General features: G+C 49.2%; 1 protein-coding gene across 2 annotated transcripts in view; it reads left to right on the top strand.

Annotated features, from left to right (window-relative positions):
- The window catches only part of PFKL (phosphofructokinase, liver type), a 152,455-nt gene that overhangs the window by 84,560 nt on the left and 43,249 nt on the right, over positions 1-24,646 (top strand). For both annotated transcript variants that reach the window (XM_069733880.1, XM_069733881.1), the window contains exons 9-12: positions 5,309-5,401; positions 8,837-8,962; positions 10,705-10,769; positions 19,549-19,612. In XM_069733880.1, the coding sequence (XP_069589981.1) occupies positions 5,309-5,401; positions 8,837-8,962; positions 10,705-10,769; positions 19,549-19,612 (348 nt within the window). The remainder of the gene's footprint in view (positions 1-5,308; positions 5,402-8,836; positions 8,963-10,704; positions 10,770-19,548; positions 19,613-24,646) is intronic.

Genomic DNA, 24,646 nt, shown 5'->3' on the forward strand with positions numbered 1-24,646 from the left:
CCGCTTCTGCGGGCGGGCTTTTTCCCGCCCGACATACTGCGCCCTGCCCACCGGCGCCTCTACGTCTGGCTCCGCCCCCTTCCTCGTGGGACTCTCAGCTGGTGTGCGCCGCTTCACACAGCAAGCAGCCCTCGCAGCACCTCACGCAGCGCGCCACGCTCCTTCGCCCGCATCTTCTGTGGGCTCAGCATCGCAAGAATACAGCAACAAGTGGGACATCTTCCAGGACCGGGTCCGTGAGTAGCTGCACTGCAGACTGACACCCTTCTCTGCCCCACTGTCCCCTAACCCACTGGCATCTTCAGGGATCTCTCAAAATGTCTTCTAAAGGGGGCCGCTCTCGCCCCCCTACCTCTTCATCTTCTGCCTTAGTCACGTACTTTGCATGTTCGTCCTGTAACAGCAAACTTCCCTCAGGTCAGTCCTCTCCGCTGTGTCAGTCCTGCAGCAACCCGATTGTTCCCACCGCCCAGGATCCCCCGACTGTTCCGCCCGAGAGTGATCCCCCCATCCCAGGCTGGGCCGCCTCTCTGTCACAATCGGTGGCCGATTTAACACGGGTATCTCAAACCTTGGTGTCCGCGCTGGATCGGTTACCCCTGCAGACCCCTGCCGTGGCCAGCGGGTCGCAGGAACCGCCACCCGAGACCTCCTTGCCAAGCTACAAAAGGTCCAGACAGGAACGTCGGTCTGAGTCCTCTTCGCGTTCCATCTCGCCGCCCGGCCCTCCCCCGCGGTTGGTGTCGCACCGTTCCTCCTCCCCTGAGTCAGGCGAGGCTTTATCTGATGCGCCCTCAGAGGAAATTTCGGAGCTGGATCCTAGCCAAATCGCCACCATGAGTGAGTCGGTCCAGAACCTCATTCGGGCTATAAACCAAACCTGTGGCATTAAGGATCCCTCTACGGAACCCGCAGATCTGGCGGTTTCGTTTAGACGGGCCAAACCACCTTCAAAATTTTTTGCTCCTCATCCTGAATTCGAGGAAATCCTGGCCAGAGAGAGAGAGAATCCGACCAGACGTTTTCAGAGGGGAAAACGCCTGGGGGTGTTATATCCTTTTTCACCAGATCTTACCGCCAATTGGACGGTCTCTCCCTCGGTGGATCCCCCTGTTTCCAGGCTGTCCACCAACACGGTGCTTCCACTGTCCGGCGGAGCGTCTCTGAAGGATTCTAACGACAGAGTTATAGAATCCTTCGCGAAATCTGCCTTTGAAGCGGCTTCAGCAGCGCTATGCCCAGCCTTTGCTTCCACTTGGGCTTCAAAATCCATCTCAAAATGGGCCAAGGATCTACGGCGAGGTATCCTGGACGGGGCTCCTCCCGCGCAATTAGCGGAACTTGCCAACCAGATTTCCCACGCGGGTGAATACCTGGTTTCCGCCTCCCTGGATGTCGCCTCTTGTGCGGCTCAGGCTTCCAGCAATGCCGTTGCCATCCGCCGGACCGTTTGGCTCAAGGCCTGGCAGGCGGACTTGTCCTCCAAAAAGTCCCTCACTAGTCTGCCCTTCCAGGGCTCTCGTCTCTTTGGTTCCCAGCTGGACCAGATCATTAAGGACGCCACTGGGGGCACAAGTTCCCTTCTCCCCCAGGCTAAACCTCGTCGCCCTCCCCCTAGACGGCAGTTTCGCTCGTTTCGGCCTTTTCGTCGCTTCGCTGCATCAAACTCCTTTTCCCAGCAGCAACAGAGGCCACAGGCACGTCAAGAGAAGAAGGCGGTGTCCTTCAGGCCCACTCCGTCCTGGCGTCCTCGCTATTCCCAGGGTAGATCGTCCAGGCCCAGGACTGGAAGATCCACTTCCGCATGACTCTCGGCAAGACTCCAGCCCAACTCCCAGGTTGGGGGGCCGTCTTCTCCGTTTCAGGGACGTCTGGATTTCCGCAGTAGAGGATGCATGGGTCAGGGAAGTTGTATCCTCGGGATACAAAATAGAGTTCGCCTCCCGACCCAGGGATCGTTTCTTCCAATCTCGTCCTCCAAAAGATCCCGCTTTGTTTCCGGGCTTCTTCGCAGCCATCGCTTCTCTGCTAAAATCCGGGGTAATTGTTCCCGTCCCAGAAAAGGAACGGTACACGGGTTTCTACTCGAACCTCTTTGTGGTACCGAAAAAAGACGGCAAGGTTCGTCCCATTCTGGACCTCAAATTGCTGAACAGGAGGGTTCGCCTGAGACACTTCAGGATGGAATCCCTTCGTTCAGTAATTGCTTCCATGGAGGCTCAGGAATTTCTATGCTCTATAGATATCCAGGACGCCTACCTACATGTTCCAATATTTCCCGGACATCACCGTTTCCTGCGCTTTGCAGTGCAACAAGATCATTTTCAGTTCGTCGCCCTGCCGTTCGGTCTCGCAACCGCGCCAAGGGTGTTCACGAAAATCATGGCGGCGCTGATGGCCATTTTGAGGGTCAGAGGCTTGGTCCTGTTTCCATACCTCGACGACATCCTCATCAAGGCTCCGTCCTTTGCTCAGGCCCACGAGAGCTTGTCCATTGTTCTCGACACCTTATCCCGTTTCGGATGGCTGGTCAACCGGAAGAAGTCCTGCCTTATTCCTTCTCAGCGCATCATCTTTCTGGGCATGCTCTTCGACACTCGTCAGTCCAGAGTCTTCCTTCCCAAAGACAAGAGATCCACCCTTTGTCGGGACATACTCTTGCTCCAGGGTCCTCGGCCTCCCTCCCTCCGATCGGCCATGAAGGTTCTGGGGAGGATGGTAGCTACCTTGGAAGCGATTCCCTTCGCCCAATTCCATTCTCGACCCCTTCAGCAAGCCATTCTGTCTCAGTGGGACAGGTCGGTCTTCTCCCTGGATCGGCCGATCAGACTCTCCTTTCGGGTCAAGCGGTCTCTCAACTGGTGGCTGACGTCTCCTCTCATCTCCCAGGGCAGGTCCTTCCTTCCGGTTCACTGGCAGGTGGTGACAACGGATGCCAGCCTGATCGGCTGGGGTGCGGTTTTTCGCCACCTGACGGTTCAGGGCCGTTGGTCGACGCAGGAGTCTGCGCTGCCGATCAACGTCCTCGAAATTCGGGCCATCTTTCTGTCCCTCCGCCATTGGGAAAGGATCCTCAGGGGCCTTCCAGTCCGGATCCAGACGGACAACGCCACGGCTGTGGCATATGTCAACCATCAGGGGGGGGACTCGGAGCTCCTTGGCCCTTGCCGAGGTATCCAAGATCCTCCTTTGGGCAGAGGCAACGGTTCCGGTGATATCCGCGGTGCATATCCCCGGCGTAGAAAACTGGGCCGCCGACTTCCTCAGCCGCGAGGGTCTCGCGGCAGGGGAATGGTCCCTGCATCCGGAGGTCTTCCATCAGATTTGTCTTCGATGGGGAACTCCGGATGTGGATCTCACGGCGTCTCGAATCAACAGGAAGGTTCCGCAATTCGTCTCCAGGTCCCGCGATCCTCTCGCAGTGGGCGTCGATGCTCTGGCCATTCCTTGGTCACAGTTCGAGCTGCCCTACCTGTTCCCACCCCTTCCATTACTTCCCAAACTGTTGAAGAAGATCAAAGCGGAAGGGGTGACGGTCATCCTGATCGCCCCGGATTGGCCCAGGAGAGCTTGGTTCGCGGAGCTCGTCAACCTTCTCGCGGACGCTCCCTGGTGCCTTCCAGACAGGCCCGATCTGCTGTCCCAGGGTCCGATCTGCCACCCGAATTCTCGGTCGCTCAGTTTAACGGCGTGGCTGTTGAGACCGCGGTTCTAAGAGCGTCCGGCCTTTCGGACCGGGTGATTCACACCATGATTCAGGCTCGGAAGCCTTCGTCTTCCAGGATCTACTACCGCACCTGGAAGGCCTACTTCCGTTGGTGCGAGTCCAACCGCGTGCCGCCTATGGTTTTTTCTCTGCCTTCTCTTTTGGCCTTCCTTCAGGCAGGACTGGATTCGGGCCTGGCTCTTAGTTCCCTGAAGGGTCAGGTCTCTGCGCTTTCCATCCTCTTTCAGAAGACCTTGGCCTCTCGGCCACAGATTAAGACCTTCTTTCAGGGGGTAGCCCACGCCGTCCCGCCGTTCAGGGCCCCTGTGGAGGCTTGGGACCTAAACCTGGTACTGGACGTTTTGAAGGTTTCTCCCTTTGAACCTCTTAGGGAGATTCCTCTATCAGTTTTATCTTGGAAGGTGGCCTTTCTTGTGGCCATCACGTCCATTCGCCGCGTTTCCGAGCTGGCGGCACTGTCTTGCCGCCCTCCGTTTTTGGTCATTCACCAGGACAAGGTGGTCTTCCGACCTCCACCTTCTTTTCTTCCTAAGGTGGTTTCCACCTTCCACCTCAACGAGGACATCGTTCTACCTTCCTTTTGTCCAGCTCCGACTCATCCTCTGGAGCGATCGTTGAACAAGCTAGACCTAGTCAGGGCAGTGAGGATTTATCTGGATAGAACATCCTCTTTCCGGAAGACGGATTCTTTTTTCGTCATTCCTGATGGCACACGCAGAGGCCAGCCGGCTTCTAAAGCGACTATTGCTCGCTGGATCAGAACGGCAATTTTAGAGGCTTACCGGGTCAAGAACAGAGTGCCCCCTCCTGGGATTAAGGCTCACTCTACCCGGGCAGTCGGCGCCTCCTGGGCGGTGCACCACAGGGCTTCCGCCCTACAGCTTTGCAAAGCGGCAACTTGGTCTTCCATCCACACGTTCGCCAAATTTTACAAGGTCCATACCTACGCATCGGCGGACGCCAGCCTAGGCAGAAGGATCCTGCAGGCGGCAGTGGTGAGTCCTCTGACCTGATGGAAGTCTGTTTTCCCGCCCTTGGGACTGCTTTGGGACGTCCCATGGTTCCTGTGTCCCCCAATGAGAGGCGATAAAGAAAACAGGATTTTTGGTTGCTTACCGTAAAATCTGTTTCTTGAAGCCTCCATTGGGGGACACAGCACCCTCCCAATGTTTTCTGTTGTTATCTGTTCTATGACTGTTCTCACGTTACAGTTCTCAAGTTTGTGGTTATGGTTTTTCAACCTTGTTTCATTATCTCCTACTGCTTTCTCACTAACTGAAGAGTATAATGCCAGTCGGTGGGGTGTACACTGCAGAGGAGGAGCTAACTTTTTTATTTGCATAGTGTCAGCCTCCTAGTGGCAGCAGCATACACCCATGGTTCCTGTGTCCCCCAATGGAGGCTTCAAGAAACAGATTTTACGGTAAGCAACCAAAAATCCTGTTTTTTTCACTTTTTTCAAAGCTTCAGTTTTTTTTGCGTTAAATTATCGTCAGCATTTTAGGCATTTTTACTTTGAGCAGTGAATGATGTCGGAAGAGAAGTATTTTATGAAGTAATTTCTTCTTTGATTTTGGACAGCTGGTTGTCAGACGCTTGGGTTTTGATACCAGGGTCACCGTCCTTGGACATGTGCAGAGAGGAGGAACACCATCGGCCTTTGACCGTGTCTTGGTAAATAAAAGCGCTTGTGCCAGTCACAGGTTGCTAGAATGTAAAATAAACATTTAATTAATCTTGTACTAAAGTTTATAGATTTGGAAAAGAAATACTATATTGTAAATAGCGGCACTCACCACTGGTACGTTAAAAACAGCAACTTTATTTGGGCATCATGAAGAGCCAGAAGAAGCGTGTTCTACGTGAAACATCTGTCACTTTTTTACTCACTAGGCCTACGTTCCTCACATGATGCCCAAATAATGTTACATCTTTTATCGTACCAGTGTTGAGTGCCACTATTTACAATGGCATATATCTTGTCCAAGTTCTGAGCGCTCTTTTCTAATAGCAGAGCACGACACTTTTTGACTTTCCAGATTTTTTTCAAATCCTGTTATGTTCGCATCTTGATATTGTGTGGGTATATTAGCAGAGCCAAAGTTGCATGCCTCTTTGACTACTTTAATATTTATAACTAATAACCATGATATTACAGTGAGGAGCCCCTTACCCCCCAGCAGGTTACAAATAGGATATTAGTAATTTGGGAGCTTAATTGAGCAAACAAAGCAAGTAATGTCCGCTCGATGACCACTCTTGATGACAGAGTACATCCCATGCATGGAAGCCCCATGACAGTGAGCTAACAAGCTTAAAACGCGCCAGCATCCAGGGAGCTTTTCATAAAAACATCCAACTATATTCATACCGTATTAAAATCCACATGGAGTCTTGTCCGCTGTCCCGGCTGTCTTGCCCTGTGGGCAGAATATAACTCAGACAACACAGGATGAGGGTAAAACAATCTGTCAATAATTTATTGAACCACAAAACACCATAGCATATAGAACAGTCCCAACAAATAGCCAAAAAGGTGCAAATTACAAAGTTTCATCCTTCCGCATTTGGCAGGCCCCCCACAGCGTGGAGGTAACAACAAGCTTAGGAAGCTAACTGAGAGCAGTGAGGGTATGTGGCCAGGTGACCCAATTGTCGCAACTTAGATTCTTTAAGACGTCTCCGGGGTTTCAGTGATGGTCAATGAAGCAGTCCTATATTCTTCTAGTCGGGACCGTAGTCCCCTAAGCTGATCTCCTGTAGAGTCACTGGATGTCTTGGCTGAATCAGTGGCTCTCTCTGTCTCATAGAGGCATATCACCTCTTTTTATGTTTAACAAGTGTCCTTCAGTCCAGCATCACAGATAAGGGGAATAATGGTCACGACCAAGTTGCTTGTTTGATTATGTAATCTATTTACATAGGTTTTCCTCCTCTGTTTGGGAATGCTAACAGTCTGGCATGGACAATGTATACAATCAACATATCAGCAAACATCATTGTTCAGTGGCCATACATTACTGTTTTGCAAAGATAACCGAAAATATACTGTAGGAGATAATATTAGAGGTAAATATTCGTCCTACAAGAAGAGTCAATACTTCAGAGAACAGTTTGATTTAAAGGTACCTTCACACATAACGATATCGTTAACGATATCGTTGCTTTTGGTGACGTTGCAACGAAATCGTTAAGGAAATCGCTATGTGTGACAGCGACCAACGATCAGGCCCCTGCTGGGAGATCGTTGGTCGCTGAGGAAAGTCCAGAACTTTATTTCTTCGCTGGACTCCCTGCTGACATCACTGGATCGGCGTGTGTGACACCGATCCAGCGATGTCTTCACTGGTAACCAGGGTAAACATCGGGTAACTAAGCGCAGGGCCGCGCTTAGTAATCCGATGTTTACCCTGGTTACCAGCGTAAAAGTTAAAAAAACAAACACTATATACTTACCTACCGCTGTCTGTCCCCGGCGCTCTGCTCTGCACTCCTCCTGTACTGGCTGTGAGCGTCGGTCAGCCGGAAAGCAGAGCGGTGACGTCACCGCTCTGCTTTCCGGCCGCTGTGCTCACAGTCAGTACAGGAGGAGTGCAGAGAAGCTGAGCGCCGGGGACAGACAGCGGTAGGTAAGTATGTAGTGTTTGTTTTTTTTTACTTTTAGGATGGTAACCAGGGTAAACATCGGGTTACTAAGCGCGGCCCTGCGCTTAGTTACCCGATGTTTACCCTGGTTACCGGCATCGTTGGTAGCTGGAGAGCTGTCTGTGTGACAGCTCTCCAGCGACCAAACAGCGACGCTGCAGCGATCCGGATCGTTGTCGGTATCGCTGCAGCGTCGCTTAAGGTACCTTCACACATAACGATATCGTTAACGATATCGTTGCTTTTTGTGACGTAGCAACGATATCGTTAAGGAAATCGTTATGTGTGACAGCGACCAACGATCAGGCCCCTGCTGTGCCATCGTTGGTCGCTGAACAAAGTCCAGAACTTTATTTCGTCGCTGGATCTCCCGCGGACATCGCTGGATCGGCGTGTGTGACACCGATCCAGCCATGTCTTCACTAGTAACCAGGGTAAACATCGGGTAACTAAGCGCAGGGCCGCGCTTAGTAACCCGATGTTTACCCTGGTTACCAGCGTAAAAGTAAAAAAAACAAACACTACATACTTACCTAACGCTGTCTATCCCCGGCGCTCTACTTCTCTGTACTCCTCCTGTACTTGCTGCGAGCGTCGGTCAGCCGGAAAGCAGAGCGGTGACGTCACCGCTCTGCTTTCCGGTCGCTGTGCTCAGTCAGTGCAGGAGGAGTGCAGAGAAGCAGAGCGCCGGGGACAGACAGAGTTAGGTAAGTATGTAGTGTTTGTTTTTTTTACTTTTACGCTGGTAACCAGGGTAAACATCGGGTTACTAAGCGCGGCCCTGCGCTTAGTTACCCGATGTTTACCCTGGTTACCGGCATCGTTGGTCGCTGGAGAGCTGTCTGTGTGACAGCTCTCCAGCGACCAAACAGCGACGCTGCAGCGATCCGGATCGTTGTCGGTATCGCCGCAGCGTCGCTTAATGTGAAGGGGCCTTTAGACCTACATAATTTACTTCCGGCATAATTAAGAAGAAATGCTGTGTCATCACAGCAAGCTTTAATCATACACTTCACTTCCTGTCCTCCATGCTGCTCACAATCTAATTTACCTATGTCAGATACAAACACTATCCAATATGTTCTTATCACATGGAAAAAATTGGAGATTTCTAGAATAAAACACATCTTGGAGCATAGATACTCCATACAGGTGCTACCATGGTTGTACAGATCCTAGGACCTAAGCCCTTCATAGCAACACTTTTCACTGCTGAGCCAAACAACTTCACGCGTAGATTGACTGACTAAATTTACATACATAGCTGAATCTATTGATGGAGTGCTATGTATGTTTAAGGTAAAACTGTCTGTAACAGATCTGACCCATCATAACAGTCAAAGTGCAAAAATACAATATCAACTTTTAAGTATGTATATGCTTGATCTCCAAAAAATAAAATACATTCCGGAAAGCATGTTTTTAAAGGTTTTAATATTTAAAATATTTTTCTTTTTACTACAGAGCAGTAAAATGGGCATGGAAGCAGTTATTGCCTTGATGGAAGCAACTCCAGAAACTCCAGCCTGCGTGGTTAGTCTGTCTGGTAACCAGTCAGTTCGGCTGCCATTGATGGAGTGCGTTCAAGTGGTCGGTATCTTTACCAGTCTTACATTTTTGCAGATTTGTTGAGATGTTAAAAACTCCAGTTGTTAGTCTTATAAATTTTGTTTCATGGTCTGGAAAAACTGATTGTTACAAAATAGAAAGAAGCCAAGCAATGGAAATGAGGGCCAAGTGTGGCTAAAGGCTCCAGCATTCCACATCATTATACACTTTCTGTGCTGATTCAGCGAGGAAGTTCAGATGGCCTTACTGTAGAAGCAGCTAAACAATGACCACTCCATCCCTTCAGTGGTGTTCTCAGTCATATTCCTTACTACTAGACGCTGCTCAGAAGTGGGAACAATGATGCCAGAAGGATGGCACATGACTGTGAGGCTGTGTGCACACGTAGTGTTTTTGCTACATGGTTTTGTCACAGGACCTGAAGGGTTTTCTGATGCCAGCAAAGTGAATGAGAATCCTAAAGTCTCATTCACTAGTTGCTTATTTGTGATTTGCAGGTAGTGCAGCTTGTCAATTTTCATCTTTTTTCCAGGTTTTTTCAAACACTGACTTCAATGAAGTCAGTTAAAAATGCAGGTCTAAAAATCATTGCCTGTTTGCCGTGTTTTTGTTTGTGATTTTTTTCATGCATTTTTAGATTTCAGTGAATGCTATAGAGATAGATAATATATATATAGACAGACCTATAATTGCATAATCCCCGGCATATTCTAAAATGGAGCTTATTGGACTACTTTTTATGATTAAATAAATTAAAAAACTACGTGGGGTCCCCCCCATTTTTTTGTAACCAGCCAAGGTAAAGCAGTTGTGAGCTGATATTATCAGGCAGGGAAGGTCCTTGGTTATTGGACCCTTTTCAGCCTTAAAATACCATCCTGCAGCCGCCCCAGAAGTAAAGTATCACATTAGATTGGCTCTTTGCCCGCCTCTTCCAGATTGCCCTAGCGTGTTGGCAGTTGGGGTATTAGGGATTGGGGTTGATGTCAGCTGTGTAATGTCCAAAAACAAAGCTGATATCAAGCCCTGGTGCTAGTAATGGAGAAGTGGCTAGACACCCCACTACTAGCCCAATATGAAAAACATACACAAAATACTTTATTGAAATAAACACCTCTCTACATTATTCCTCGTTCACCAATTTATTATAAAGAAAAGTTCCCACGCAGGACTGCCATAGTCCACCTAAACCGACATCGTTCAGAGCACACAGTGACTAAAGTGTCTGAAGAGCAGGGATGTCAATAACTTGGTAATATCACTGATCTTCAGATGTTCCTGGTCAGCTGTAACCGCGTCCCAAGTCCTCACTGACAGCCAAACCCAATACAGCACCATTGTCACTCAGGGATGGGAGTGCGGTTGCAGCCGCTGCTCTGTGTACTCAGGGCGGTGACTGAACCCGTGTTGATGCCTTCCCAGTGACCGAACCCCGAATGATGCCGGGGAGAATAAAGTTTATTTTCTCCACGCAGAGTCCAGCTAAGTGCGGGGACTGGGAAGGTCAGTAATGCTGTTAACCTCTATATTGCGCCAATATCTGCAGGTTAATAGGGTTTTAGCTGGTTACAGGTTCCCATTAACATCACTGGTTGACTGCAACTTTCTCTGATTGTAAGCAAAGATCGGAGGGATTGTTAGAGCTTTAGCACTGGATCGATGAGAGATTGGCGATACTATTTTTCTTGCAGTTTTATAACATTTCTTAAAGGTTGTATGTATTTAGGTTCAATGAATAGTAATATGCTTTGTCGTTATTTCAGACAAAAGACGTACAAAAAGCTATGGAAGAGAAAAGGTTTGAAGAAGCAATTCAGCTGCGAGGAAGGTAAGGCATTTATTATGAGTTGGTTGCAAAGGAGGCAATTATTTTGCATAGTTGATATGCTGCACAGTGCTAGTGAACTATCATAACCATATGAACTATGTCTTCGATTAAGCTATTTTGACAGAATTCTGGCCTTAAGCGCTTTGGGAACTCCGAGTTGCTCGCGAATCTTGCAACTTTTTGCATTACTCAACCGTTTCTCCCAGCACCTCCAATTCATAATGAGCTGTGGTGTTCCTTACACCAGAAGTCTTATGCCATTGAAGGACTGGCATAAGATTTGTGATGAGGTGCACGGAGGCACACGCCACTTGTCAGATGCTCTTGATTCTTTAGGAGGTGTAGGCCTCTTAATGAATCATGGGTCTCTGACTCCTACATGCCCCCTCAAGATCAAGCGAGAATATCGCCCATCCTGATGAATTGGGGCCCTTGTATTCACATAAAAAGATTCTATCATTGGTAAAGGATATGGACACCCTGTTGGTGACCAAACATTTTTTTAAATGGGTTGTCTAGGCTCAAGTTTTGATGACCTATTCAGTGTATATGCATGTAGAAAAGCCACGGAGACACCATAACGTGTTTCTCAACGCAAGCAATAAATAGCCAGGTCTTTAACCGGGAAGGAACAACCACGGGAAGGGCAGCATCCAAAAAGGAAAACCACCTATGCCAAAACATGGTATCCATCCACAGACAGCTGTTTCGAGGTATTTGCCCCTCATCAGTGTGGAGTAGGAAACTGGCGATTAGAAACAGTGCCTAGTAAAAGGACTATAAACTATTAGTGTATAGGTCATCAATAGCACATTGATTGAGTCCGACACCAGGTATTACCACATACCAGTTATTTGTGCCGGCGGTGCCAGTGTGTAGTTCCCACTGCCAAGCACTGCAGAACAGCTTCTATTCCAAAGAAGCTGTTATGTAGTTATTTGTCACTAGAGAATTACATCCCCCTCATGAAGTTGCATATATGGACATACAGGCCTTTCAAAGCTACATCCTTAGATACTTTTATATCTTCTATTTGTTATATCCCTAAGCCGCTAATTCCTAATTTCAAAATGGGGTCACTTGTGGGGTGTTTCCACTGTTTAGTCACATCAGGGGCTCTCCAAACGCTCGCAGACCATTCCATCAAAGTCTGCTTTCTAAGTCATCACTCCTTCCCTTCCGAGCCTTGCCGTGCACTCCCTTCCCTTCCGAGCCTTGCCGTGCACTCAAAAAATAGTTTTCCCCCACATATGGGGTATTGGCGTATTCAAGAGAAATTGCACAAAACATTTTAGGGTCCACTTTCTCCTGTTACCTTTGTGAAAATAAAAAAAAATTGGGACTAAAACAATTTTTGTGGGGAAAAAGTTAAATATTCATTTTTTACTGCCACATTGCTTTCATTCTTGTGAAGCGTCTGAAGGGTTAAAAACAGGATTTTTGGTTGCTTACCGTAAAATCTGTATCTCGGAACCTTCATTGGGGAACACAGGAACCATGGGTGTATGCTGCTGCCACTAGGAGGCTGACACTATGCAAATAAAAAAGTTAGCTCCTCCTCTGCAGTGTACACCCTACCGACAGGAAGTAGGATATTCAGTTAGTGAGAAAGCAGTAGGAGAAGCAACGTGTAAAAGAGAGAGAATAATAATAATAAACTTTATCTATATAGCGCCAACAAATTCCGCAGCACTCCACAGATTAACAGTTTCAAACACTCAAAGAGTGTTCAAAGAACTCAAACGTAAACAGTATAACACAATAAACAGAGCTGTTCAACTTGGGAGTGTGCTGTGTCCCCCAATGAAGGCTCCGAGAAACAGATTTTACGGTAAGCAACCAAAAATCCTGTTTTCTCTATCACCTCTCATTGGGGGAAACAGGAAACATGGAACGTCCTAAAGCAGTCCCTGGGGTGGGAAAAAACAGACTTCCATCAGGTCAGAGGACTCAAAACTGCCGTCTGTAGGATCCTTCTGCCCAGGCTGGTGTCCGCCGAAGCATAGGTATGGACCTTGTAAAGTTCGGCGAACGTGTGGATGGAAGACCAGGTTGCCGCTTTGCAAAGCCGTAGGGCGAAAGCCCTGTGGCGAACCGCACAGGAAACGCCGACTGCCCGGGTAGAGTGAGCCTTTATCTCAAAAGGAGGCACTCTGTTCTTGACTCGGTAAGCTTCCAAAATTGCCGTTCTGATCCAGCGAGCAATAGTCGCCTTGGAAGCCGTCAGGCCTCTATGCGCGCTATCAGGGATGGCGAAAAGAGAATCCATCTTTCAGAAAGCAGCCGTGCTAGCCAGGGAGATTCTCACTGCCCTGACTAGGTCCAGCCTGTTCTACGACCTCTCCAAAGGATGAGTCAGAACTGGACAAAAGGAAGGTAGAACGATGTCCTCGTTGAGGTGGAAAGGTGAAAACCACCTCGGGAAGGAAGGAAGGTGGAGGCCTGGGACCACCTTGTCCTGATGGAAAATCAAGAAAGGAGGTCGGCAAGAAATGGCTGCCAACTCGGAAACGCGGCGGATCGAAGTGATGGACACAAGAAAAGCCACCTTCCGAGATAGAACTGACAGAGAAAACTCCCTGAGAGGCTCAAAGGGGGAACCACTAAGAACGTCCAGCACAAGCTTTAAATCCCATGAATCCACAGAGGCCCTGTACGGAGGGACAGCATGGGCTACTCCTTGAAGGAAGGTCTTAACCTGTGGCTGAGATGATAACGTCTTCTGAAAGGGAAGAAGAGTGCAGAAACCTGACCCTTTAGGGAACTAAGGGCGAAGCCCGAATCCAGTCTTGCCTGAAGGAAAGCCAAAATGGAAGGCAGGAAAAAGGACATAGGTAAAAAGCGGTTGGACTCGCACCAACGAAAGTAAGCCTTCCAGGTACGATAGTAGATCCTGGAAGACGAAGGCTTCCTAGCCTGGATTATAGTGTGACACATCCGGGCCGAAAGGCCGAACGCTCTTAGAACTGTGGTGTCCACAGCCACGCCGTTAAACTGGGCGACCGATAATTCGGGTGGCAGATCGGACCCTGAGACAGCAGATCGGGTCTGTCTGGAAGGCGCCAGGGGGCGTCCGCGAGAAGATTGACGATCTGCGCAAACCAAGAACTCCTGGGCCAATCCAGGGCGATCAGAATGACCGGCACCCCTTCCGCCTTGATCTTTATCGACAGCTTGGAAAGGAAGGGAAGGGGTGGGAACCGATAAGGGAGCATGAACTGCGACCAAGGAATGGCCAGAGCGTCAACACCACTGCGAGAGGATCGCGGGACCTTGGGACGACCCGAGGGACCTTCCTGTTCAATCGGGATGCCATGAGGTCCACTTCTGGAGTCCCCTCATCCAAGAGAAATCCGATAGGAGACCTCCTGAAGTAAGGACCATTCCCCTGCCGCGAAGCCCTCGCGGCTGAGGAAGTCGGCGGCCTAAATGTCCACGCTGGGGATATGCACTGCGGATCTCACCAGGACCGTTGCCTCTACCCAAAGGAGGATCCTGGAAACCTCAGCCGAGGCCAGAGAACTCCGAGTCCACCCCTGGTGGTTGACATATGCCACTGCTGTGGCATTGTCTGTCTGGATTCGAATTGGCAGGCTCCTGAGAATCCTTACCCAGTGAAGGAAAGACAGAAAGATGATCCAGAACTCGAGGACATTGATCGGCAGAGAGGACACCTGCGCCGACCAACAACCCTGAAAAAAACAGGTGACAAAGCCCCGCGCCTCAGCCGAGCAGGCTGGCGTCCGTCGTCACCACCTGCCAGAGAACTGGAAGGAAGGATCTGCTCTGAAGGATCTGCTCTGGGATATGAGAAGTGACCTCGGCCACCAGTCGAGGAACCGTTTGACCCGGGAGAAAGCCGGATTGGACGATGCAGGGAGAAGACAGGCCTGTCCCCCTGTGATAGAATAGCCTGCTGAAGAAGTCTTGAATGAAATGGGCGAAGGGAAATCGCTTCTGATGTTGCAACCAACCTCCCCAGGACCCTCATGGCCCATCGGAAAGGAGGGAAGCCGAGATCCCTGGAGCAAGCGAACTTCCCGACGAAGGAGGGATATCTTGTCTTTGGGAAGGAAGACTGTGGTCCAACAAGTGTCAAAGAACATGCCCAGAAATACGAGGCGCTGAGAAAGAACAAGACGGGACTTCTTCCTGTTGACGAGCCACCCGCAACGGCTAGAGTGTCAGGGAAGATGGATAGACTTTCGGGAGCCTGAAAACAAAATTCCTGAGCCTCCATGGAAGCGATTACTGAACGAGGGAATTTCATCATGAAGTGTCTCAGACGAAACTTCTTGTTCAGCAATTTGAGATCCAGACTGGGACGAACCTTGTCGTCCTTTTTCGGTACAAAGAGATTCGAAGAGAAGCCTGTTTCTGTTCTGGGACGGGAACGATTACCCCAGATTTAAGGAGGAAAACAATGTCTGTAAAGAATCCCGGGACTAGAGCGGGGTCTCTTGGAGGTTGGGACTAGAAGAAAACGATCCCGGGGCCGTGAAATGAATCTATTTTGTATCCAGAGGATACAAGTTCCCTGACCCATGCGTCCTCTACAGAGGAGACCCAGAGGTCCCTGAGGAAGAGGAGACGGCTGCCCAGCCTGGGAAACGGGCTGGGATCTAGTCGTGAGTCATGCCTAGGTGGAACTTCCAGTCCTAGACCTGGAGAATCCACCTTAGGAGTAGCGGGAACACCAGGAAGGACTGAGTGCAAAGAATACATTCTTCTCTTAATGTGCCTGTGGCCTCTGCAGTTGCGAAGAGGAATCTGATGCCGCAAAACGATGAAAAAAGGCTGAAGGGACCGAAGTTGTCGCCTAAGGGGAAGTAGGCGAGGTCTGGAGAAGGGAACTGGTGCCGCCAGTGGCGTCCTTAATAATTTGGTCAAGCTTGGAACCGAAAAGACGTGATCCTTGAAAAGGCAGGCTTGTAAGGGACTTCTTTGACTCTTGAGCCAAACAGTGCGACGGCTGGCAACAACATTACTGGGCGCCTGAGCAGCAGAAGACGCGTGGTCCAGGGAACAAATTATTCCCCGGCGTGAGTACTCTGGGTTGCAAGTTCCGCCAGCCGGTCTGGTGGAGCTCCAGCTTGAATGCCCCAGCGGAGTTGTTTAGCCCCTTCGGATACAGACTTCGAAACACAAGTGGAAGCGAGAGCCGGACATAGGGATGATGCGGCAGCTTCGAAAGCCGACTGCACGAAGATTTCATGATCCTATTGATGGAATCTTTCAGAGCCGCCCCACCGGACAGCGTGAGGACTGTGTTGGCGGCAAGTCTAGCAGCCGGTGGATCCACAGAGGGAGAGGTCGTTCTCTATCGCCTCTCATTCCGGTTGGCGATGAGATCCGGAGGAAAGAGATATGAGACTCCAAGACGCTTGCCTCCTTGAGAACGTCTGGTCAAATTCTCTCTTTCTTTGGCCAGAAGCTCCTCGAATTCAGGATGAGGAGCGAAAACCTTGGGAGGTAGTTTAGACCGTCTAAACGAAACCACCTGATCTGCGGGTTCCGTAAAGGAATCTTTGATGCCACAGGTCTGATTGGTTGCTCCAATGAGGCTTTGAACCATATCCCTCATGTTAGCGATTTGGTTTGAATCCGGCCCCAAATTATCCTCCAAAGACGCATCAGCGAAAGCCTCGCCTGAGTTCGGGGGGTGGGGGGGGGAGGAGGACCAGTGGGAAGGACCGTGGGGCGAGATGGACCGAGAAGAGAACTCAGACCGGCGTTCCTGTCTGGATCTTTTGCGGCCTGTACTGGAAGTCTCAGACGGAGCTTCTTGCGACCCGCTGGCTATTACGGAAGTCTGCAGGGGCAACCGATCGAGCACGGACTGTTATGACCTGGTGGTTAGGACAATAATGGACCTGGTGGTTAAGAGCACACGGAATGACCTGATAGTTATTAATCATATAGGACGAGCTCTGAGACGTGGAAACTCTGCTGACCGCAATCCCTAATCCTATAACACACACTAGAAATAGCCGTGGATTGCTCCTAACGCTCCCTATGCAACTCGTCACAGCCTAAGAAACTAGCTAGCCCTGAAGATAGAAAAATAAGCCTACCTTGCCTCAGAGAAATTCCCCAAAGGAAAAGGCAGCCCCCCACATATAATGACTGTGAGTAAAGATGAAAATTACAAACACAGAGATTAAATAGATTTAGCAAAGTGAGGCCCGACTTACTGAACAGACTGAGGATAGGAAAGGCAACTTTGCGGTCAGCACAAAAAACTACAAAAAGACCACGCAGAGGGCGCAAAAAGACCCTCCGCACCGACTCACGGTGCGGAGGCGCTCCCTCTGCGTCCCAGAGCTTCCAGCAAGCAAGACAAAAATCAAAATAGCAAGCTGGACAGAAAAACAGCAAACAGAGAAAAACAAGCAGTAACTTAGCTTCTGCTGGGAAGACAGGTCACAAGAACGATCCAGGAGTGAATAAGACCAATACTGGAACATGGACAGGTGGCATGGAGCAAAGATCTAAGTGGAGTTAAATAGAGCAGCCAGCTAACGAATTAACCTCATCACCTGTGGAAGGAAACTCAGAAGCCGCAGCCCCACTCACAACCACCAGAGGAAGCCCATGGACAGAACCAGCCGAAGTACCATTCACGACCACAGGAGGGAGCTTGACAACAGAATTCACAACAACGGACACAAGGGTCTGGGACACCCGTGTGAGCTCCGCTACTGATAGAGACAGAGAGGAGGCCCAGCCTGGGGTGGAGACTTTGCTCTGAGGCGGAGCAGCAGGGGGGAGGTCCTGGGCGGTGAGCATAATGTGGGTTGCTGCAGGCCTGCCTGAGGGAAGCTTGCCGGTTATAAGACAAACACGCAAAGTGTTTCACTAAGGCACAGGAAGTAGGGAAAAAGTAGGAGGCCGGGAGTGACCTCCCTTAAAATTAGACCGAACGGGCCCCTGAGGAAAATGTCAGAAGGTTAGGGGACAGGGGAGAGTGTCAGTCTGCAGTGCAGGGCTACTCAACGGCAGACGCTGCGGTTTCCAGATGAAAGGCTGCACGGCTTGGAAGATGCTCCTCAGGAACGATAGCCCCTAGGAGAACAGGCAGTCACATCTGGGGCACCCTTTTGTCAGAAACTTGCTGCATGCGAGGACGCCGGAAATTCGCGGTCATAAGCTGCGAAGAAAACGTTCCTGGTACTGAACTGCGGCTGTACGGGGAGTGGTGGGCAGGGCTAACAGCCTGGCCAGGAGCACCAAGATGGCGCCGGTGGGCGGAGCTCACCGATGATTGTTGGGCAGGAGAAAAGCCCGTCTGAGGGAAAGAAAGTGGGAGGAGTCACGGCGCTGGAAGTAGGCCCCGGTTGAAGCCGGGGCCTAAATTTGAGGCCACCGGGAAGGGCCGCGGCGGTGGGAGAAGCGCAGACGCCGGGAAAAAGCGGCGTGGCCGCCGCGCCACAACAAAGCATAGTGCGGCCAGAGGAGAAAGGGATAGTGCGGCCGCAGGAGGAAAGCACGACCGGGCCAGAACACAGTACGGCCGGGGGGAAAAGGCAGCGCGGTCGCCTGCAAGGCCATCGCGCCGGAGAACAGCGCGGCCGCCAATGGAAGCAGCGCGGCTGCCACGCGAACGGTGCGACAACCCCCGCCCCACGTGTCCCCGGCAGCCGATACATAATGGAAGGGGAAAACGCCGACCAGGCCAAGGCAGCCTGGAAAAAAATCCCAAGGGACCCCTAAACGCCCACCCTGGAACTGAGGAGGGACCTAGAGGCACTTTGAGGGTAGGAATACAAAAACATCCCACGCCGTCCTTACTAACCTCAATCCGGGGAAAATATCAGACGTCCAGGGAGATGATGGACGTCCTCGTCTCCTCCAACCGACAGGCTCTGGTGGGCGAGTGGGTGGGGGACGGATGCAGGTCCGGACTTCTAAGCATGCTTGTGTGCTAGGATCTTGGTCCTGCTGTGGGATCTATGAGGATACGGGATGACAGTACACGCCGTACTCATAGTCCGTATTGTGGGACTACAGGTGTGACTGTTCACCCTTATCCCTCCGGAAAACCTGAAAGAAAACGACGCACATTGAGGTAGATAAGGGTCTAATGAAAGACCCGTGTCGACCTTCTACTGACACTAAGCTAAACTGAATATCCTACTTCCTGTCGGTAGGGTGTACACTGCAGAGGAGGAGCTAACTTTTATTTGCATAGTGTCAGCCTCCTAGTGGCAGCAGCATACACCCATGGTTCCTGTGTCCCCCAATGAAAGGCGATAGAGAAACAACCTTCTTGAATGTGATCTTTGAGGGGTGAAGTTTTTAGGATGGTGTCATCACTTTTGGGTATATTCTGTCATTTTCTGACTCCTCAAAGTCACTTGAGATGTGAGGAGGTCCCAAAAAAAATGGTTTTGTAAATTTTGTTAGAAAAATTAGAAATCGCTGATCAACTTTTAACCCTTGTATTTTTGTTAGGAAGTTAACATCTATGTTTCAAAGATTGTGCTGATATAAAGTAGACATGTGGGAAATGTTGTTTATTGGTTTGTGTGACATAACTCTCTGATTTAAGATTAAATTTCAGATTTTTTTCACAAATAAACACAAGTCATATCGAACTAATTTTATTTATGACATATTGTACTTCTGTTATGAAGTACAATATGTCACGAAAAAACTATCTGCGCATCAGAACTGAAAAATTTGGCCTGGTCATAAAGGCGAAAACTGTCTTGAGGGTGAAGGGTTTAAATCAAGCGAAAATGTTCTTACTGTACAAAACAATTTTTTTTTTTTTTAGGAGTTTTGAAAATAACTGGAACATTTACAAGCTGCTTTCACACCACAAGCCATCTGTAGAGAAGGTAATGTGTTGTCTCCTACCTACCATCTTCAGTTCTTAAGCACTAATGAGTGACTCCATAAGGGGAAGTCTATCCTTAGTTGGGGAACATAATTCACTTGTATCCACCGTTTAAATGAAGGTTTCTTCCCATGTAAAATGTTGCCATCAAGTTTATGGAAGGAACCTATAATGTCCAGAAACTATATTTACCTGCAGATATAGGGTCAGTCTGCATATAAATAGTGTTAAAATCATGTTAGGCCATCATACTGGAAGCACAGCTACAGGCAGAAAATTAAAACACGCGCTCACGCTCTCAATGAGTGTGTTGGGGAGTGAGTGGTGACTACTTGAGCCGCTGCTCCAGTAAAGTGGCCCAACGTGATTTTAACTCTGTTTATCTGCAGACTAAGCCCATATCTGACACATCTCACTCCAAGGGAATCTATATCAAGAGGATTGCACCATAAGTGTACTCAAGTCATAGCCTGGAGTACATTACTGCTGTAATTACCACCACTTTTGGGGCTAGAATTATAGGGGTTGTCTACTACTAGGACACCCCCTTGATCAAAATGGTCAGCCCCGATAAAATAATAAAGCCTATACTCTCCTCCTGTGATGGCGCCGTTCCAGCAGTGTCTGCATTCACTCTCCTCGGGGCTCTTGTGCAGTGTTATAACACATGATGCTGGCATCTGTCAGTGCTGGTGTCACTATCCCCGCCTTCAGACAAATCAAACATGAAGAGGATACCAGAGATCAGCTGCAGCTCAACTTCCTCTTTATGTTTGATTTGTCCAAAGGCGGGGACAGTGAAGCCAGTGCTGATTGGGTGCTAGCGTCATGTGTCGCAACAGGACGGGAGTCCCGGGAGAACAAGTGCCGACACCATGGGAACGGCGCCGGCACAGTAGGCGAGTATAGGCTTTATTATGTTATCTGGATCAAGCGTGGGATATGAGAAGAAGTTGTCCAAGCAGTGGACAACTTCTATAAAGAGAACCTGTTAGCAGAATTGTGCTGAGTAACCTACAGACAGTGTTTTATACTGATAAAAATGATACCTTGGTTGATGACATCCGTCTTGTGGTTGTTTAATCTTTATTTTCAATTTTGAGCTAATGATATGCTCGTGCTACGAGGTGGCCTTGGGGGGGGTGGGGGGGGTTAGGGTTATAGCTAGGGTTGAGGTTAGGGTTGGGTTAGTGTTGGGGCTGTGGTTAGATCTAGGGTTGGAGTTAGGGTTGTGTTGGGGTTAGGATGGGGTTAGGGGTGTGATGGGGTTACGGCTGTATTAGGGTTGGAGTTAGAATTGGGGGGTTTCCACTGTTTAAGTACATCAGGGGGTCTCCAAACACGACATGGCACCCTGTTATGTTTGCTAATGACAGGTGTTATGAAGGCAATCTAGAAACACAGTGTGCTTAGCGATCAGAGCGCACACAGTGATCTGACAAATACCCAAAAATACAAGAACGAGCTCTGAGACGTGGAAACTCTGTAGACTGCACACCTGATCCTATCCTAAACACAACTAAAAGCGGCTGTGGATTGCGCCTAACAACTACCTAGGCAACTCGGCACAGCCTAAGAAACTAGCTAGCCTGAAGATAGAAAAATAGGCCTGACTTGCCCCAGAGAAATTCCCCAAAGGAAAAGGCAGCCCCCCACATATAATGACTGTGAGTAAGATGAAAAGACAAAACGTAGGGATGAAATAGATTCAGCAAAGTGGGGCCCGATATTCTAGGACAGAGCGAGGACAGTAAAGCGAACTTTGCAGTCTACAAAAAACCCTAAAGCAAAACCACGCAAAGGGGGCAAAAAAACCCACCGTGCCGAACTAACGGCACGGCGGTACACCCTTTGCGTCTCAGAGCTTCCAGCAAAACAAAAGAAAAGCTGGACAGAAAAAAAGCAACAAAAAAGCAAAAGGCACTTAGCTATACAGAGCAGCAGGACACAGGAACAATCAGGAGAAGCTCAGATCCAACACTGAAACATTGACAAGGAGCAAGGATAGCAGCATCAGGCGGAGTTAAGTAATGAAGCAGTTAACGAGCTCACCAGAACACCTGAGGGAGGAAGCTCAGAAGCTGCAGTACCACTTGTGACCACAGGAGTGAATTCAGCCACAGAATTCACAACAGTACCCCCCCCTTGAGGAGGGGTCACCGAACCCTCACCAGAGCCCCCAGGCCGACCAGGATGAGCCGCATGAAAGGCACGAACAAGATCGGAAGCATGAACATCAGAGGCAAAAACCCAGGAATTATCTTCCTGAGCATAACCCTTCCATTTAACCAGATACTGGAGTTTCCGTCTAGAAACACGAGAATCCAAAATCTTCTCCACAATATACTCCAATTCCCCCTCCACCAAAACCGGGGCAGGAGGCTCAACAGATGGAACCATAGGTGCCACGTATCTCCGCAACAACGACCTATGGAATACATTATGTATGGAAAAGGAGTCTGGGAGGGTCAAACGAAAAGACACAGGATTGAGAACCTCAGAAATCCTATACGGACCAATAAAACGAGGTTTAAATTTAGGAGAGGAAACCTTCATAGGAATATGACGAGAAGATAACCAAACCAGATCCCCAACACGAAGTCGGGGACCCACACGGCGTCTGCGATTAGCGAAAAGTTGAGCTTTCTCCTGGGACAAGATCAAATTGTCCACTACCTGAGTCCAGATCTGCTGCAACCTATCCACCACAGAATCCACACCAGGACAGTCCGAAGACTCAACCTGTCCTGAAGAGAAACGAGGATGGAACACAGAATTGCAAAAAAATGGAGAAACCAAGGTAGCCGAGCTGGCCCGATTATTAAGGGCGAACTCAGCCAACGGCAAAAAGGACACCCAATCATCCTGGTCTGCAGAAACAAAACATCTCAGATATGTTTCCAAGGTCTGATTGGTTCGTTCGGTCTGGCCATTAGTCTGAGGATGGAAAGCCGAGGAAAAGGATAGGTCAATGCCCATCCTACCACAAAAGGCTCGCCAAAACCTTGAAACAAACTGGGAACCTCTGTCAGAAACAATATTCTCAGGAATGCCATGCAACCGAACCACATGCTGAAAGAACAAAGGTACCAAATCAGAGGAGGAAGGCAATTTAGCCAAGGGCACCAGATGGACCATTTTAGAAAAGCGATCACAGACCACCCAAATGACTGACATCTTTTGAGAAACGGGAAGGTCAGAAATGAAATCCATCGAAATATGTGTCCAAGGCCTCTTTGGGACCGGCAAGGGCAAAAGCAACCCACTGGCACGAGAACAGCAGGGCTTAGCCCTAGCACAAATCCCACAGGACTGCACAAAAGTACGTACATCCCGTGACAGAGATGGCCACCAGAAGGATCTAGCCACTAACTCTCTGGTACCAAAGATTCCAGGATGACCAGCCAACACCGAACAATGAAGTTCAGAGATAAGTTTATTAGTCCACCTATCAGGGACGAACAGTTTCTCTGCTGGACAACGATCAGGTTTATTCGCCTGAAATTTTTGCAGCACCCGCCGCAAATCAGGGGAGATGGCAGACACAATGACTCCTTCCTTGAGGATACCCGCTGGCTCAGATAAACCCGGAGAGTCGGGCACAAAACTCCTAGACAGAGCATCCGCCTTCACATTTTTAGAACCCGGAAGGTACGAAATCACAAAGTCGAAGCGGGCAAAAAATAACGACCAACGGGCCTGTCTAGGATTCAAGCGCTTGGCAGACTCGAGATAAGTCAAGTTCTTATGATCAGTCAATACCACCACGCGATGCTTAGCTCCTTCAAGCCAATGACGCCACTCCTCGAATGCCCACTTCATGGCCAGCAACTCTCGATTGCCCACATCATAATTACGCTCAGCGGGCGAAAACTTTCTGGAAAAGAAAGCACATGGTTTCATCACTGAGCAATCAGAACCTCTCTGTGACAAAACCGCCCCTACTCCAATCTCAGAAGCATCAACCTCGACCTGGAACGGAAGAGAAACATCTGGCTGACACAACACAGGGGCAGAACAAAAATGACGCTTCAACTCCTGAAAAGCTTCCACAGCAGCAGAAGACCAATTAACCAAATCAGCACCCTTCTTGGTCAAATCGGTCAATGGTTTGGCAATGCTAGAAAAATTACAGATGAAGCGACGATAAAAATTAGCAAAGCCCAGGAACTTTTGCAGACTTTTCAGAGATGTCGGCTGAATCCAATCCTGGATGGCTTGGACCTTAACTGGATCCATCTCGATAGTAGAAGGGGTAAAGATGAACCCCAAAAATGAAACTTTCTGCACACCGAAGAGACACTTTGATCCCTTCACAAACAAAGAGTTAGCACGCAGGACCTGAAAAACCATTCTGACCTGCTTCACATGAGACTCCTAATCATCTGAGAAGATCAAAATGTCATCCAAGTAAACAATCAGGAATTTATCCAGATACTCACGGAAGATGTCATGCATAAAAGACTGAAACACAGATGGAGCATTGGCAAGTCCGAACGGCATCACTAGATACTCAAAATGACCCTCGGGCGTATTGAATGCAGTTTTCCATTCATCTCCTTGCCTGATTCTCACCAGATTATACGCACCACGAAGATCTATCTTAGTGAACCAACTAGCCCCCTTAATCCGAGCAAACAAGTCAGATAACAATGGCAAGGGATACTGAAATTTAACAGTGATCTTATTAAGAAGGCGGTAATCAATACACGGTCTCAGCGAACCATCCTTCTTGGCTACAAAGAAGAACCCTGCTCCCAGTGGTGATGACGATGGGCGAATATGTCTCTTCTCCAGGGATTCCTTCACATAACTGCGCATAGCGGCGTGTTCGGGCACGGATAAATTAAATAATCGACCTTTAGGGAATTTACTACCAGGAATCAAATTGATAGCACAATCACAATCCCTATGCGGAGGTAGAGCATCGGACTTGGGCTCTTCAAATACATCCTGATAATCAGACAAGAACTCTGGGACCTCAGAAGGGGTGGATGACGAAATCGACAAAAATGGAACATCACCATGTACCCCC

The sequence above is a fragment of the Ranitomeya imitator genome, chromosome 7, assembly GCF_032444005.1.
Source record: "Ranitomeya imitator isolate aRanImi1 chromosome 7, aRanImi1.pri, whole genome shotgun sequence".
Taxonomy (NCBI): domain Eukaryota; kingdom Metazoa; phylum Chordata; class Amphibia; order Anura; family Dendrobatidae; genus Ranitomeya; species Ranitomeya imitator.